Below are 15199 nucleotides of genomic sequence, written 5' to 3' on the forward strand. Positions count from 1 at the left end.
TTACCCTGTAAACAAAATGCTTTTTAAGAATTTCCATTTAATCAGCTGTGCAGCCACTATACAGCCAATTTCAGTTAGGATCTAGACCTGAAGGTAATTTATGTTATATATATTAAATTATTCTCCTAAACTATGGTACTGGTATAGGACCCATTATCCAGAATGCTCGGGACCAAGGGTATTCCGGATAAGGGGTCTTTCCGTAATTTGGATCTCAACACCTTAAGTCTACTAAAAAATCAATAAAACATTAATTAAACCCAATAGGATTGTTTTGCATCCAATAAGGATTATTTATATCTTAGTTGGGATCAATTCCAAGGTACTGTTTTATTACTACAGAGAAAAAGTAAATCAGTTTTACAATTCTGAATTATTTGATTATAATGGAGTCTATAGGAGACGGGCTTTCCGTAATTCGGAGCTTTCTGGATAACGGGTTTCCGGATAAGGGGTCCGATACCTGTATATGTATATCAGCAATTGTGTGTGGGGGTAGTGATAATGTAGATGTAATTACTTGTGTTGCTTGTGTGTTATTTTAGTTGTGTATACTAAGATTATTTGTGATTATCACATTGAGCGTATGGTCAATGTAAGATTATATTCACAAACAATTTCTCTGGTGCTTGTGGTGAGCTGAATTCACATTTCTTTATTTGGAGAAATGTTGCAGTTTAGATTTATTAAAGATTTATTAATAAGATGGAAATAAAAAGGAATATTAACTGTGCACTTTTAATAAGATATTGTACATTAAATATTGTGCTTGAATTTACTGCACTATATGTACACTACTTATATATTATTGCATACTTATGAGGGCCATGTCACATGAGGCTTTTCTCTGCTGGCATATCTATACTGGGGAAAACAATTCTGATCTGCCTTCTACTGCCCCGCATCAAAAAGTACATCAGAATGTGAAAATATGCATTTTTTCTCTGTATGTGCACTAACAGGCCAATGTTTTTCCTGTCAATGGACAGTGATGTTGGGGCAAAAGGAAGCAGACCGTCTTTTCTCCACCAGCCAAGAAAATGCCTAGTGTGACATGTTCCTTAGTACTGCTGACTTTCCAAATATCTAGGGGACTATTACCAAGGTTTTGATAAAGTTTTTTTTATGCAATATTAGTTTGCAGTGGAAATTATTGTACTGGCTAAGGATATAATATTATAAATAATACAAAATTATAACAGCAACATAAACAGCTGTTAGGACAGTAATGTTGTGGAATACTGAAATTTAGAGCTCAAGTTTGTTCACTAATCAGAAGATTAAAGATTTCTTTGTTGTTTTTGGTGATATTTAGCTCATTGCATTATAGTTGAGCAGAACAAATTTGACTTTAATCATTATAATATAACATTGTGCACTTCCTGATAAAATAATCATTCTATTATAGTTATTTGACCTTTTTTTACTTATTTTATCCAATTATCTGATCTTTTAAAGTTCATGTATTAAACAACAGTATTTCATAACTTTACTGCTCTAACAGTTACAGCGACTAATTTTAAAGTGTGATCATTTCATCAAAGGAATTTTCTTTAATTGGCATTAAAAAATCATAAAGAGGTTTCTTTCTCACTTCAGGTACAACTGGAACAAAAAAATATAAAAATAAAAAAATGAAATTGTTTTGCTTTCTTCTGGATAAACAGTAGCAAGGCCTTATAATATTATACTAAATATTTACATATGACTTGATACAGCCACATTGTCTATTCTACAATGCAATAGTGAAAACAACATGGGCACAAAAGTCATTAGAGCTTGGCTTCATGTCTCAAGCTCATTAACAACAACCCATGGAATCACAGAAGGCACATGGTTAGCAAAGGGGACACAGAGCCATTGCAGAATTTTTGTACTGGGGCCTTGTTGCACTTGTGCTTCAGTGGCAGGGGAATAGACAGTAAAGCATGCCCACCAACAATTTACAATAAACAAAAGAGAGTAAGGTAATGGTAAGGTAATAAGCTTCTAATGTGTCAGGATCTTATGGGGAAAGTCAATAAAACAATCTTTTTAATGCTCTAATGTGAGGGAAATCATTGGGGAAAAATGTAATTGTCCCATTCCTTTTTTGAAAACAAAAAATAAAATAGCTTGAATGTTGAAAATACACCTCCCTTTGAATTATAGGAGTTCTTCAAGTTTCACTTGCCAATTTTTTTCATTCACATTGGGGGTTTCTTGAATTGGTAAATCTCAAAAATGTATAAAAGTCAATTGCGTGGTTTCTCTGTGAATTTCTCAAATTGCAGAAAAAGTATACATTTTAATAAAAAGGACCCTAATTGTTCCAGGCCTTGAACACTGATCTCTCTCGTACCTTGGCCAGTGATGGGGAAGTGGACATACTTGGAGGGATCTCTAATGACTTAAAAACACATAGGGAACCAGGAAGCACTAATTTATGAAAATAACCACTGCCTACAGACTAAATTTATCTATTATGTTTTTGAAGCATGATTTGTTAAGGTTTTACTAAACTGACAAGCTTATTTTTGCAATTGCAAATGCTTAACAAAGGACAGTAATTAATTCTGTGGTGAAAAAAGGTGGGGCTAATAAAAAGAGTAAATTGGGGCATGATTTAGTGGATGGCAGATGAGACCTAAAGTGTCTAGAATATTCACATTTTAGCAGGCATTTTTGCCTTGACTGTAATGCTCATATAGGTGCTTTGGCCAAAAGAACTCCCTCAGTGCAGATCATATTATTGCACTTCTGGCACATTCACTTGATTTATGTTTTGTATTTTTTGCAAGCACATTGCATGCATTATTTTGGAGCTGCTTAATTAGGTGTTGCTATATTATTTCAAGGATGGCTGGATAGATCTTGCCACAAATAGAGTGCAGAGAAATAAATTCTGGTTATTGTTAGCTAAACATTTATCATACATTGCATTCACTTTCCAATTTCTAAGGAGAACACACAAAAGGTAATATTATTTCTGTCAGGTATAAAAGCTTAAAAAACAGACTGTACTCAACTGGGCAGATACAAATGGGAACTATGGTAAGAACTAGTCCTCCATCAATCCACAGAGAGTATGAATTTATAAATATGCAGATAACTGTTGCAGGTAAGAAAGTTACCGTTTTAACAGAGCAAGTATTTATATATTGTGCATGTATGTTAATTGAAAAGATGAGAATGTCCTGATAATACAATAGTTGTGCTTTACAAAGATCTGTAGAGAATTACAAAATATTTGTCATCGACACACATGCCCCAGAACAACTCAACAACGTACAAAATGCTGATGCATTTGATATAAGATTGACTTTAAATGAATAATATTTCTACAAAACCATGGTTAAATACCATTGTTTTAAATATAGAAATGGTCATAAGGAAGAATTTGGATTCATTGACTTGCTAAAATTGTGACACTCCTGAGCCCAGCCTTTTCTCTTTTTTTTTTTGCGGTACAGTGTTAGTATCAACATGCTATTATACAGAGAACTGTACATTCAAGAAGCACTGATAGGACCTTTTTCTAAGTAACTGCTCTGAGTTTTGATAGAATATAATATACTTACATAATTCACATAATTTACTGTGCAAAAGTTATTCAGTATATACTATATACATTACACCACATTAGTGTTTAGCACCTTCAAAATTGGAGTGTAACAATTTGTAACTAGGATGTTTTTAATTTCTGCCACCCCACCCCATCATTCCCATACCCAAAAAATAAATTCTATTCATTTTTATAAATGAATAATAAAAATTGTCTTAGCAGGAATGCTTTTCATTCTGCATTTTCAGGAACAGAAGTTGGTAAGCATAAGGAAAAACATGAAAGCATGAGATAAAGCATTTACAATATTTCCCTACTTCAGACTAATTATATGAATTCGCCCACTATCAAGATTTAGTTTCTTCCTACATCGGCCACCATTCTTTAGAAACTGGAACATGATGTGTGTTTCCTGATAAACCTAACATTATTGTTAGCCCTTGGATTTTTAAAATCTTTCTGCTTCCCATTGTTCTCTTTGGTTGGACAAATTATCCTTGGTAAAGTGACATCTCTTGATTCCATAATTTCTTAATACAAAAAACAGGCATTTTCTTGAAATTCAGTTTAGATTGCACAAGCAAGTTTTCTTTGTTTTATGCCTCTTCAGCTGCAGGCACAGAAGGAAGATAATGCAGCGTCTGATTTGCATGGGATGTTGTTGGTTGCAGTGCACCCTGACCAGCTTTGACTGGAAAGTTGGATATAGATGATACTGCAGGACAACTAGTACCCAACTTTGTTTGAATATTTGTTCTGCCATATGGGTACATTTTGCGTTCCAGGTTTAAAGATCGGGTTTGTGAATTTGTTCCATCAATTTTTCCTTCAAGAAAATATGTCAGCATCTCTCCCTTTCCTTTGACACTAACTTTACCTCGACAAACAAACTCATAATTGCAGCTTTTTAGTATCCGATGAACATCTTCTGTTACCTAATGAGAAATTAAACACTATTACATCTAACAAGAATTAATTTTAAATTAAGTAATGCAATATAGAAAAATATTCAGCCTGCCCATGATAAATTTTGTAATGTTCTGTAAACACTATGCAAGATTACAGTATACACAAGGTAAGATAATGTTTTTTACCCATATAAGTTTCAAGTATTTACAAACTGTGTAAATTAACATGTCTTATAATACATCACTTAATATGTCTTATAATATGTCTTATAATACTGTACATCAGTGTTAAATCTGGAGAAAGTAACTAGAACACGGACTATTAATAACATAACTTCGGTAAGGGTCAATTCAAATTAATACCAACTCCCACAAAAAACATGCACAAAACACAGATTAAAAGAAGCAAGTCAATGTTGACATTTTCATAAGCACCATCATCTTATACCATGTCTAGGATGCAGGTTTTAGAAAATAGTAAGCATCTACAATCCTATCTAAAGACCTGAGGGGTTGTTTCTCTGGAAAAAAGACGTTTGCGTGGGGACATGATTACTCTGTATCAGTACATTAGAGGGGATTATAGACAGATAGAGGGCGTTCTTGTTTCCCACAAAAATTATTAGCGCACCAGAGGTCACCCCTTTAGATTAGAGGAACGAAACTTTTATTTGAAGCAGCGTAGGTTGTTTTTCATGGTGAGGGCAGTGAGGTTGTGTAACAAGAAAAAAAAGTATACAAGAGGGGGTGCTCTGATTTTTTTCTATTATTGTTTTGGATAAAAATAGAACAAAATTCGAAATTTTTGTACAATCAACTTACACATTATCATTAATATTTACATCATTGATCACATTTTTCCAATCAAAAAACTCTCAGGCATTTATGTAACTTTCTAAAAACAAAAAAATCTGCACCTCAGCCTCCTTCTCTCTGTGGTGAGTTGTTGGAAATATTTTATCTTGTATGTAACTATGTATGTAGTCTTCACTACATCAATAATGGGTGGAAAGTAGTGGCAGTTGCCAAATTTTTCTTGATATGTTGATGTAAAAATGAGGCTAGTTCCAGTAAGTGGGATTAATAGCAGCATTAGCATCTGATTTGCCACAAGTTGCAGTCATGGACAAGCCTGCAAAGGGAACCTGGGAATAACCATTGGTCCAGGCTGCTATTAATTCCAAGGTAGTCAGGTAACTATGCAAGCAACTGAGCACAATTCATTAAAGGGGACTGGGTAGATGCACTGGTGCTCACTGCAAGTCGAAAAGGAGCATTTTGAGGAATACCTATGTTCACTGGGTCAGTGTGCAGTGTCTTACATTTTATATTCATGACTAAATATTTAGAGAGTGCAATATTAATGTCTGCAACATGGATAAAGCCAAAGGGGAACCTACCTGAATTTTGCCCTGCACCCCTGTGCTGTCCATTCTGCTAGCAACATTTACAGTATTTCCCCATATATCATATTGTGGCCGCCGTGCACCAATCACTCCTGCCACTACAGGACCCACATTAATACCTGTAAAATATGGATTTTTACATTTCAAAATGCCATAAAAGTAAATGGATTTTTCTTCAGTAAACCAGTATTTTTTTCCATGTGAATTGCCAACTTTCATGAAGTCCATTATTCTTGTAACTAGGGCAATGCCCTGAATCATTTACATCATCCATTATTTATACAATCTGTCTGACCTGATAATTATAAGCATTTATTTGTAAGCCAGTTTTCTTTCTGGGTGTTTAGATCTCCAGCATAGAAAGTTGTTAAAAGAAAACATTCTGCATCTTTTTTTCCAGCTGTACATGTTGGTAAAAAGAGAGAATTGATGAATTGTCCCCATAAAGTTTAAAAAATCAAAATCAAAATGCAAAATTTTCTTACCCACTCTTAGGACAAATTCGTTGTAAGACTGATAATTGATTTCATCAAGAACATCAAACATTTCAATTGAAAAATCAGCCAAAGTGCTCAGATGGGAGTAAATTGATTTTTTTGCCTATGAAGAGAATAAATAACCATTACTGTACAAATGGTAGTGACTTGGCTAACATAATACTGGCTGATCTGACAGCTTGACAATGTAGCCAAACAGTAGAGGAATAAAGAAATAAAATATGATTAATTCCAAAACAATAACTATAAGAAACTGAAACTAAGTAAGAACTACTGTAAGTAATCCAGTTTTGAATAAATGTATGTTATTATCTATTTATCTGTACTTGTCTGTGCATTTTTTTGTATGGCAAATGTGGGCCAAGGGTTATTAGTGGCAATTAAAGGAGAACTAAACCCCCCTTGGTAGAAAAGCCCCCCAACAACTGCTCTCCATCGGCCCCCTTCACCTATCTCCCCTGCACAGTCTAATTCAGAGAAAAGTGTCCCTATTTGAACAACTGGAATAAAAATGCAGCACAGCATGGCAGAGATTGCTAACGCCGTCTTCACTCACTTCCAATCCTCTTCATGTCTCTTCCTCGACACAGAGCCTGCAGCAACATGCACAGTTGGAGCTAGTGCAAATTAGCTTTAACTGAGCATACTTCTGCAGGCTCTGTGTCAGTATGAAATAGACTGTGTGGGGTGGGAGAGATGAGGGGGCCAATAGAGGACAGCTGAGTGGGGCTTTTCTACCCAGGGGGGCTTAGTTATCTTTTAAATAATGCCCTCAGAGAGAAGGTTGCACACAATGAAGCTTTCTTACCATTGTTTTGGTGGAAAAGAATTGTTGCAAAACTTTTAGGGCCATGGCCTATTAACTAGCCAGTGCCAAGGCATTTCAGGGAGATTAGCTGCCTATGTTAATGTCAGCTACCACGGGTGACTAATCTCCCCAAAATGCCTTCCCACCACCAATAAAGTGAATCGCCGGTGGAAAGGCACGTGCATTGCTTTGTTTTCCAAGAAAGAATATTAACAAAATGTTAAAAATATGTACATATTTATACATATATATTACATGCATAATATGTAAAAAAATACACATTTAGAATAAGTAATTCCCAGGAAAGTAAGAATACCACAATGTGATAACTATTGAAAACAAGCTCGACTTGATTGCATCTGCACTATATACAATATGCCATCTGGTGGTAAATAAGAAAACTTCTGCTTTTAAAGTTTATACATGCTAAATGTAACAAATATATTTTATTTGTACAATCTTGAAAATTCATTATAGATATTTAAATCTCATTAGTTTAGTCTCAAAGTCAAACCAATTGTATTAATATGAAGCACAATTACAGCCTCTGTTTTTCCGAGAAGGCTTCCACTAGATTTTGAAACTTTTACATTAATTAGGTTATATCCTTAATTGATTTGACCTATTTAAACTAAATTATTGCCCAAGCTATCAGGAATAACGCGTTTTGAGATTTCAAAGGCTATACATGACTACGGAAAACGTAGAAGCTATTTCCTAGGTCAGTGCAGTCCACCTTCTGTGATACCCAGGGCCGCAGTTTTTCTGGCCTATAAGGTAAATGGCTGATAATGGAACCCTGTTTTAAACACTCCAATTTTTTAAACCACACCCATGTTATCACAAGAGCTTTTAAGACCATACCAACATTAATGGTAGTAACACAGCAAAAACGCAAAAGTTTGGTGCCCACTGAAGGGATATCACCCATCACTTATATGTGAAATAAGTTGATTATGTCATGTCATGTAACTGATCATGACCACTCCAAAATGAACAGTTTGTACCACAGTATATGCAGCAACACAATGCCAGCACTGCATCTGCAGTCTGAGGAGTAAACAGGTGAACAATGTGGTCACCTACAGTCCGAGTCTGAGGTCACAGGTGTGAACAATACAGGAGCTTACAGGTGTGAATAATGCAGACCCTTACATGTGTGAACAATGCAAGCGGCCTGCATATTGATGTACAGTATATGTGCCTCAATGTTTTGGCCCATTTTTCCTCAAATTATGCTTTCTGGAGAATGTCTTTCTGTTAACAAATATTCTTAATGCTTTTTGATGCACCAGTTGCTTGGCCTCTTACACAATTTCATTCTGCTTGGCCTAAAGCCAGTAGGTTGAAGTGATCATTATTGCAATCAAGGATCAAGTCCTCATTAAAAAATTTGGTTGTTGATAATGATATCTTTTTACAACGTACAATTTTCATTCTACTGACTAGTGTTTAAAGGAGAACTAAAGCTTCACAAAGAAGTAGGCTGGAAATGTTATACATTATGTTTTGGGCTTCTGTACCAGCCCAAGGCAACCACAGCCCTTTAGCAGTGAAGATCTGTGCCCCCAAAGATGCCCCAGTAGGCCCATCTTCTTTTCTGCTGATTCACTGCACATGCTCTGTGCTGCTGTCATTTACTAGGTAAGGGATCAACAATGTACTTTATATACAATATACAGGTATATTGAGGTACAATACAATACAAGGTTAATTAGTCATTAATTCAGATTCACTTTACATGGCAGGTCAGAAACCAGCGCAATAAGAATCAGAATTTAATAATCGGCCCTGAAGCATCAGTTTTCAAGACAGGACAACCTAATTTCTGCTTGATAAGTTGTGATGACCTATAGGTTTAGCTTCTCACAGCTGCCCTAGAGCACAATGAGCATGTGAGCGTCACTGACACTCCTAACAAAACAAGATGGTGAATTCCTGTGAGAATTTTGAAGGCCAGAATCATTGCTGTTATAGAAGTTCTGAACCTTTAGACTGGTGCAGTAAATTCATTATATCATTTTTAGAGTTTAGTTCTCCAAAGGATCAAAGAATACTTATATGGAAAGACCTTCAAAGAAATAAGTAGCTTGTTTCAAAATAATTAAAAGTATTTTAATTTAATACTTGCTTTTTAAATGTATATTATGGTGCATTTTAAATTTCACTTCTTTCTATTTACTTATACAGTAAAGGTGATTCTCATCACAATCTTCTCTAAATGAACTCTTTTTCAGTTTTATATTTATAGTTTAAATTTATTTTTTTAATTTCTCCATTTGGATTCTATTGACATCAATTAATAAAAGGGGCAAAATTTGCTGCACACAAAAAGTATGACCCGCATCTCTCCGCCTGCGTTTTTTAGCCAGACGGAGAGAAGGGGATCTGCTACTATATGCTTCTAGGTTTAGCTGCACTGACAGGCACAGCTTTGGCCCAAGTTCAGCACCACCAAGGGGCATATTTATTATAGTGTGTAAGCCAACATCACTGGTTATGTTGCCTATAGCAATCAATCAGGTTTTTGCTTTTGTTTTCTAACTTGTAGGTGACACACTATAATAAATATTCTCCCAAGTGTAGCAGAGTGGAGGACGGCCCAAAAAATGTGAAAGCATGCGTTTTTCTTGCACTCAAACCAAAGCGGTCAGTGCAGCTTTAAACTTTAAAGTGCATAGGAGGGGAACCGTTTCTCTTCACCTGGCTACAAAAGGCAGGCAGAGATATGCTTTTTGTTTTACTGCAAAACACTGAGTGTTTCACTTACCTAGCAAAATGTATTACTATACCTCTGTGCACCTGTTGCCCGAGTTAAAAGATAAAAGGGCCCATGTAAATTTGTAAGTGCAGTACAGTAAACACAATCAACTGCAGTCAGTTGCATATTAAACTGCTTTTATTACAGGTACATGAATCAAAAAGCTCTTCTTGCAATTCTGTACAGTTGCACTCCTATTAATGCAGGGGAACCCTGTAGCTACTGCCACCTCCTGACCAAGTTGTAGCTCCAGAATTCCTTTTGTGTCCAGCGTAAATAGGCGCAGCACAACCGTGTCTTAAGAATCAGATGCAGACATCACTCAAATGCCAAACATCAGAGAGAACACCAGATAGACATTTGTGCAATTGTGACTGACCAGCTACAAAAAAAATGTGCAGATTTGCTTAATCAGATGCAAAGTAGTAGGTGCAGCACAACTGTGCCAAGCTCTCTGCCCCTTGCAACTCCAATGATGGTTGATGTCTGCGAAAAAAATCATAGTGATTGTGCTTAAATTGCACTTTGCTTACTGGACTTATGGACATACATGTGCCCTAAAATGTACATGTGCATTTAAAAATATATGCTGCTTGAAAAAAAAATGTTTTTTAACACACTGATTAATCAAGAATTTGTTTACAAACTTTCACTTACAAAATTAGCTAAATTTAGCTAATTAGTTCATATGTAGTTAATACAGTGCTAATCCAACAAGGCATATACTGTATAAAATTATTTTTTTATCGGCTTCTGAAGAGGCTTTTTTGAATTTTGGGGGTTTTTTCAATCCAAAGACTTGAAAATCTTGAATTTCAAAAACTTGGTTGCTTAAAAATGTTAAGAGACAACTCAAACGCTGTAAAAATCACAAACTACCCATCACTTTCTACCACAACTACCTAATACTGAATTGATTTCTGTGGTTAATACATCTTAAAAATTCAAGTTTCTGAAACTTGAATTTGAATTTGAGATTTTTGTTGTAAAAAAACTCAAATTGCGGTAAAATTGGTAAAAATTCCAATGCTGATAAATCTGTTCCTAGGTAACACATTCGCATTCACTAGGTAACATAGGGCTATACTAATATCTGCAACTCAAAGAAGCATCCATGGATCAATTTTGACATGCCTCTCTAGTGTAGGACTACCCATCGAGAATCTACTGAATCTAGAAAACACCCAAGCTTATTTTAAAAATACTCCATAAGTGTGGCAGCCCCATAAGCCTTTTTTCGCCATTAATCTCTTCTAGGAAACCTAACACTGATAGAAGATTCATACAACTTATAGGCCCAATCTTTGCTCTACTATGCAGGAAAATGCACTGTGCTAAGATCAGTGCGCTCCAAACTGCAAAAAAGGATTAGAATGGTGAAAGGGGCCCTTCTGCCTCTACAACATACCTACCTATCGAAGGACTGTCCAGATTTAAAGGAAAGTATACCTTTAAAGACTGCAGGCCGAAATTGCAGAAGTTTCCTTGAGAGGAAAACTTCGGCGATTTCGGCGCTGCATATGCCATCCCACCGGCAATTTACATTCGGTGGGATGGCATTTCGGGGAGATTACTTGCCCGCGACAAGGGAGATTTGTCATGCGGCGACTAATCTCTCTGTCTGTAACGGCCCTTATATGCCCCTGGATAATCCAAAACTACCATTTTAAGTACTAAACTCCAATATCTGACTCATATGAGGCACCGCACTCACCAAACCAAAGGCATGCATTGTTTCCCGTGCTCCTGAGGGAGCACAGAGAACATTACAAGGGAGATGTAAAAGGGCAAAAATTACTGATATGTTGATGCTAATTTGGCAAGATTATTTAATAGGTCATTACAGGTTTTGCACTATAGCTCTTTTTTTTTCCTTTTCCCTTTATCTCACAAATCAATAAATAATGAAGTTTAACAAGAAAACAAATAAAAAACACCTGCACATTAGTCATGAATACCTGGCTCTGATTGGCAAAAAAAAACTTTGGTGTATTTTGTGTATTTTATATTTTTACCTTAGTTCCCGTTGTTGGCACAAGTCCTACAGCTCCCATGTAAGTACTTCCAATTGTCTTGATTTTTTCAATGTCTTTATAGCATTCTTTTTCCATGAGCTGTATCAAAGCAAACCTAATAAACATTATACAGGCACAATATTCCCATTCAACAGCTATGTTTAATGCTTAATCAACTATAATATAAAACACATTTTTATACTTGCCATGATTGATCACTGATATCTCAGTTTGATGAAAACAAGTTTACAGATTGGCATACTCCCATATTTGCAGGCCCATGGGGCTATGGGCGGGCTGGCATATGTGGACTGTGAAGAGGTCTAGCCTCCACAGCTCCCAATGTATAATAACCATGTTTCTAATTGTAAATTCTACCTGTGGGTTGTGGAGGAATGTAAGTGAATGAGAAACTCTCCTCATACACTATGACTTGATCCACTAGATGCTTTACTTATATTAATAAAGTGTTAGGGCCATCCATTATCAGACAGTGGAGAGATTGGTCTGATAAGGTCCTACTGAAGGGCTAAAACTCACTAGTTCGAATTAGGATTTCATAAACTCAAATATTCAATATTTATTAACTACAAAAAGCCTGAAAAACTTGAATGCAAAACTTTGGCATCTAAAAGCTTGCAAGTTCATCTGGCATCTTTTTCAATTCCAGTTTTTCTTCAAATTCTTCAAATTTTTTAAAGAGTCTGTAGGCTCTGACATTTATTTCTTTAATAAATAATCACACATTCGAGTTTAGTAAGTTTATGGGGGGCATAAAAAATGGAATACTCTTTATTTGATTCATGCTTTTAAAGGTTTTCAGGTTTTATCAAAGATTTGTGGAAAAAATAAAAACTAACGATGAGCGGATATCTTATGCAGACATGGATTCGCCATCTACAAATTTTTTTCACGAAACTGCAGCAAAAATTCATAGCAACAAAATATTTGCCAAGAAAAAACGCCCATTGACTTTAATGTTTTTGGAGTGAGAAAAAAGTTGCATATGTAAGAAAAAATTGTTGTGCAGAAGTGAGAAAAAAAGTCCATTGACTTTAATGCATTTGGAGTAAGAAAAAAGCTGTGTGATCAAAATGCTTTTCAGTTTCAATACATTTTGGAAACTTATTCAGGAAATGGCAAGTCCCATAACAATACATAGCATATACGCTATATGCAGAAATCTTACCTCATCGAAATCTGCAATAATTTCATTTAACAGACGTAAACATTCCACTCCCATATTATTGCCATCAAGTTCAATGTAAAAATCATTAAAATTTGGAATGGAGGCAAACATAACACCAACTTGTGAATAAGACTGATAATAAAGGTCCTAAGAGAAAATAAAGTAGGAAAAACAATTAAACAATAAGATAGCAATACATATTATGTATTAAATTATAATGCAAACATATAAACATATAAAATAGAAATAAAATCTTAAATCTTTGGCAGCCATAAAGCTCATAAAGCCCAAGTAGAGAGCTTTATATTGTATAAAGAACTTTAATACTAAAAGTGGTTCTGGATAAAGTCTAATTATCATGTACCTGTTCAGTCTTGTCCACTGACATTGCTTTTCTTAGATACAGGCAGTCCATAATGTTTTATCTAAACTACCTGAAAGTTCCATTTCCCCTTGTTATTTGTTCACATATACAGTATGTGCTCAAAGTTACAAGTTACCAAATGCCATTGGCTGTTACAAAGGGCAATCCGGTAGTAGACTAAATGGGCCAGCTGTCATTATGTATTTACCATATTCCTTGGATTTGACATAAGGAAGTGCTGTGCAACATGTGCTGGCAGAAGGTTAAAGAGAATCCTTTTATTGTCCAGTTTCACTCTCTCCATGTCATCTCTCTCTTCTTCTGCCTATTTTGCAAAACAGCGTGGACAAAGGAGAGTAAAACAAAATGGAATGTAATCTGAGGAATTACACAAATTAAACTGAAAAGAGGCTAGAATAGTTCAAAATGAAGGGCTAGAACATATGAAAGTAAAAGAAGTCCAAGTGGCATTCACTACAAAGTACTAAAAGAACTCAAGGCAATTATTAAAAGATCACTGAAAATTGTTCTTTGCAGTGAGGGCAGTGAGGCTTTTAATACTCTGCCAGGGAATGTTAATGGAAGATTCTGCTAATGTCTTTTATGACTTCTTGGACAAGCATAAAATCCAAGGCAACAGTGATCTCAAGATCAACAGTTATTATTGGTATGTGTATATATATTTTTATATACAGTATGTAAGTCTATAGGTCTGTATAAGTATGAACATATTGGCTAAGGGTCACTTAGAGAGGCTGACTTTGAGCTATACAAGACATAATAGGGCTGATTCACTAAAGTGCGTTAAAACGTGCGTTATTTATAGCATGCGTTAAAATTTTTATCGCGTCTTAACGCATGATTCACTAAAAGCATACTTGTGTTAATTTACGTGCGATGCTGCTTGCGTTATTTTAGTTGCGAAGACTATTTTCGTGCGGTATTTGACGGAACGAGTGCTAATCAACGCACCGCATACAAATATTTGCCGCGTGCGAAAAAACGCACGCATGTTAGCCATACATGCCATTACTTTTGGAAAATTACTGTACTGAAAATGACCATTTCCCTGCAAACTGGAGGCTACATCACTCTGGGGCCAACATATACTTGAATAAATCCCACTGCAAACTCCATATTGTGTTGCCAAAAGCTCATGAACTGTACTTTTCTATAATTACCGCCTGCCTCAAGATGTTAATTTTCGCACAGACAAATGCGATATTTAGCGCTTCTAAGTGTTTGTGAATCATGCGTTAGTGTTATTTTGGCACGCAAATTAACGCATGCGGTAACACTGTAGCGAATCGCTCGTTAATTTTCACGTCAATTTTAACACAAAAAAGCGTGCGATAAAAATTAACGCACTTATGCGTTAATGCGTTATGAATCAGCCCTAATGTATTTGTCTAAATATTAAACATATTGTACATTTTACCTGCACAGCCCAGAGGTAGTCCAGACGTAGCTTCAAGTCCACCTGTCTAGAATGGAGTGCCAAGGAGCATGAAAATAGTAAAATGGCTAGAATAGGTTCATAACCTCGCATGTATGAAGTGTCCCCCCTTAAAGTAAAAAAAAAAAAAGAACAGTGTAAATAATACAACAATGTAACACCTGTTAAATATCAACTGTGGAAAAACCCTATTTCTCTATAGCACTGTATACACATATGGAACGCTTTTTGTTTGAATACACACATAAACA

General features: G+C 35.6%; 1 protein-coding gene across 1 annotated transcript in view; it reads right to left on the reverse strand.

The window, feature by feature from the left end:
* Positions 1–471: 471 nt before the first annotated feature.
* adcy1 (adenylate cyclase 1 (brain)) overlaps positions 472–15199 on the reverse strand; it is a 97674-nt gene continuing 82946 nt past the window's right edge. The window contains exons 14-20 of the mRNA XM_002933415.5: positions 14931–15057; positions 13701–13817; positions 13129–13275; positions 11940–12038; positions 6344–6458; positions 5853–5977; positions 472–4479 (exon numbers count right to left, since the gene is read on the reverse strand). Of these exons, the coding sequence (XP_002933461.1) occupies positions 4141–4479; positions 5853–5977; positions 6344–6458; positions 11940–12038; positions 13129–13275; positions 13701–13817; positions 14931–15057 (1069 nt within the window). The 3' untranslated portion in view covers positions 472–4140. The remainder of the gene's footprint in view (positions 4480–5852; positions 5978–6343; positions 6459–11939; positions 12039–13128; positions 13276–13700; positions 13818–14930; positions 15058–15199) is intronic.

Source organism: Xenopus tropicalis, chromosome 6, assembly GCF_000004195.4.
Source record: "Xenopus tropicalis strain Nigerian chromosome 6, UCB_Xtro_10.0, whole genome shotgun sequence".
NCBI classification, from domain to species: domain Eukaryota; kingdom Metazoa; phylum Chordata; class Amphibia; order Anura; family Pipidae; genus Xenopus; species Xenopus tropicalis.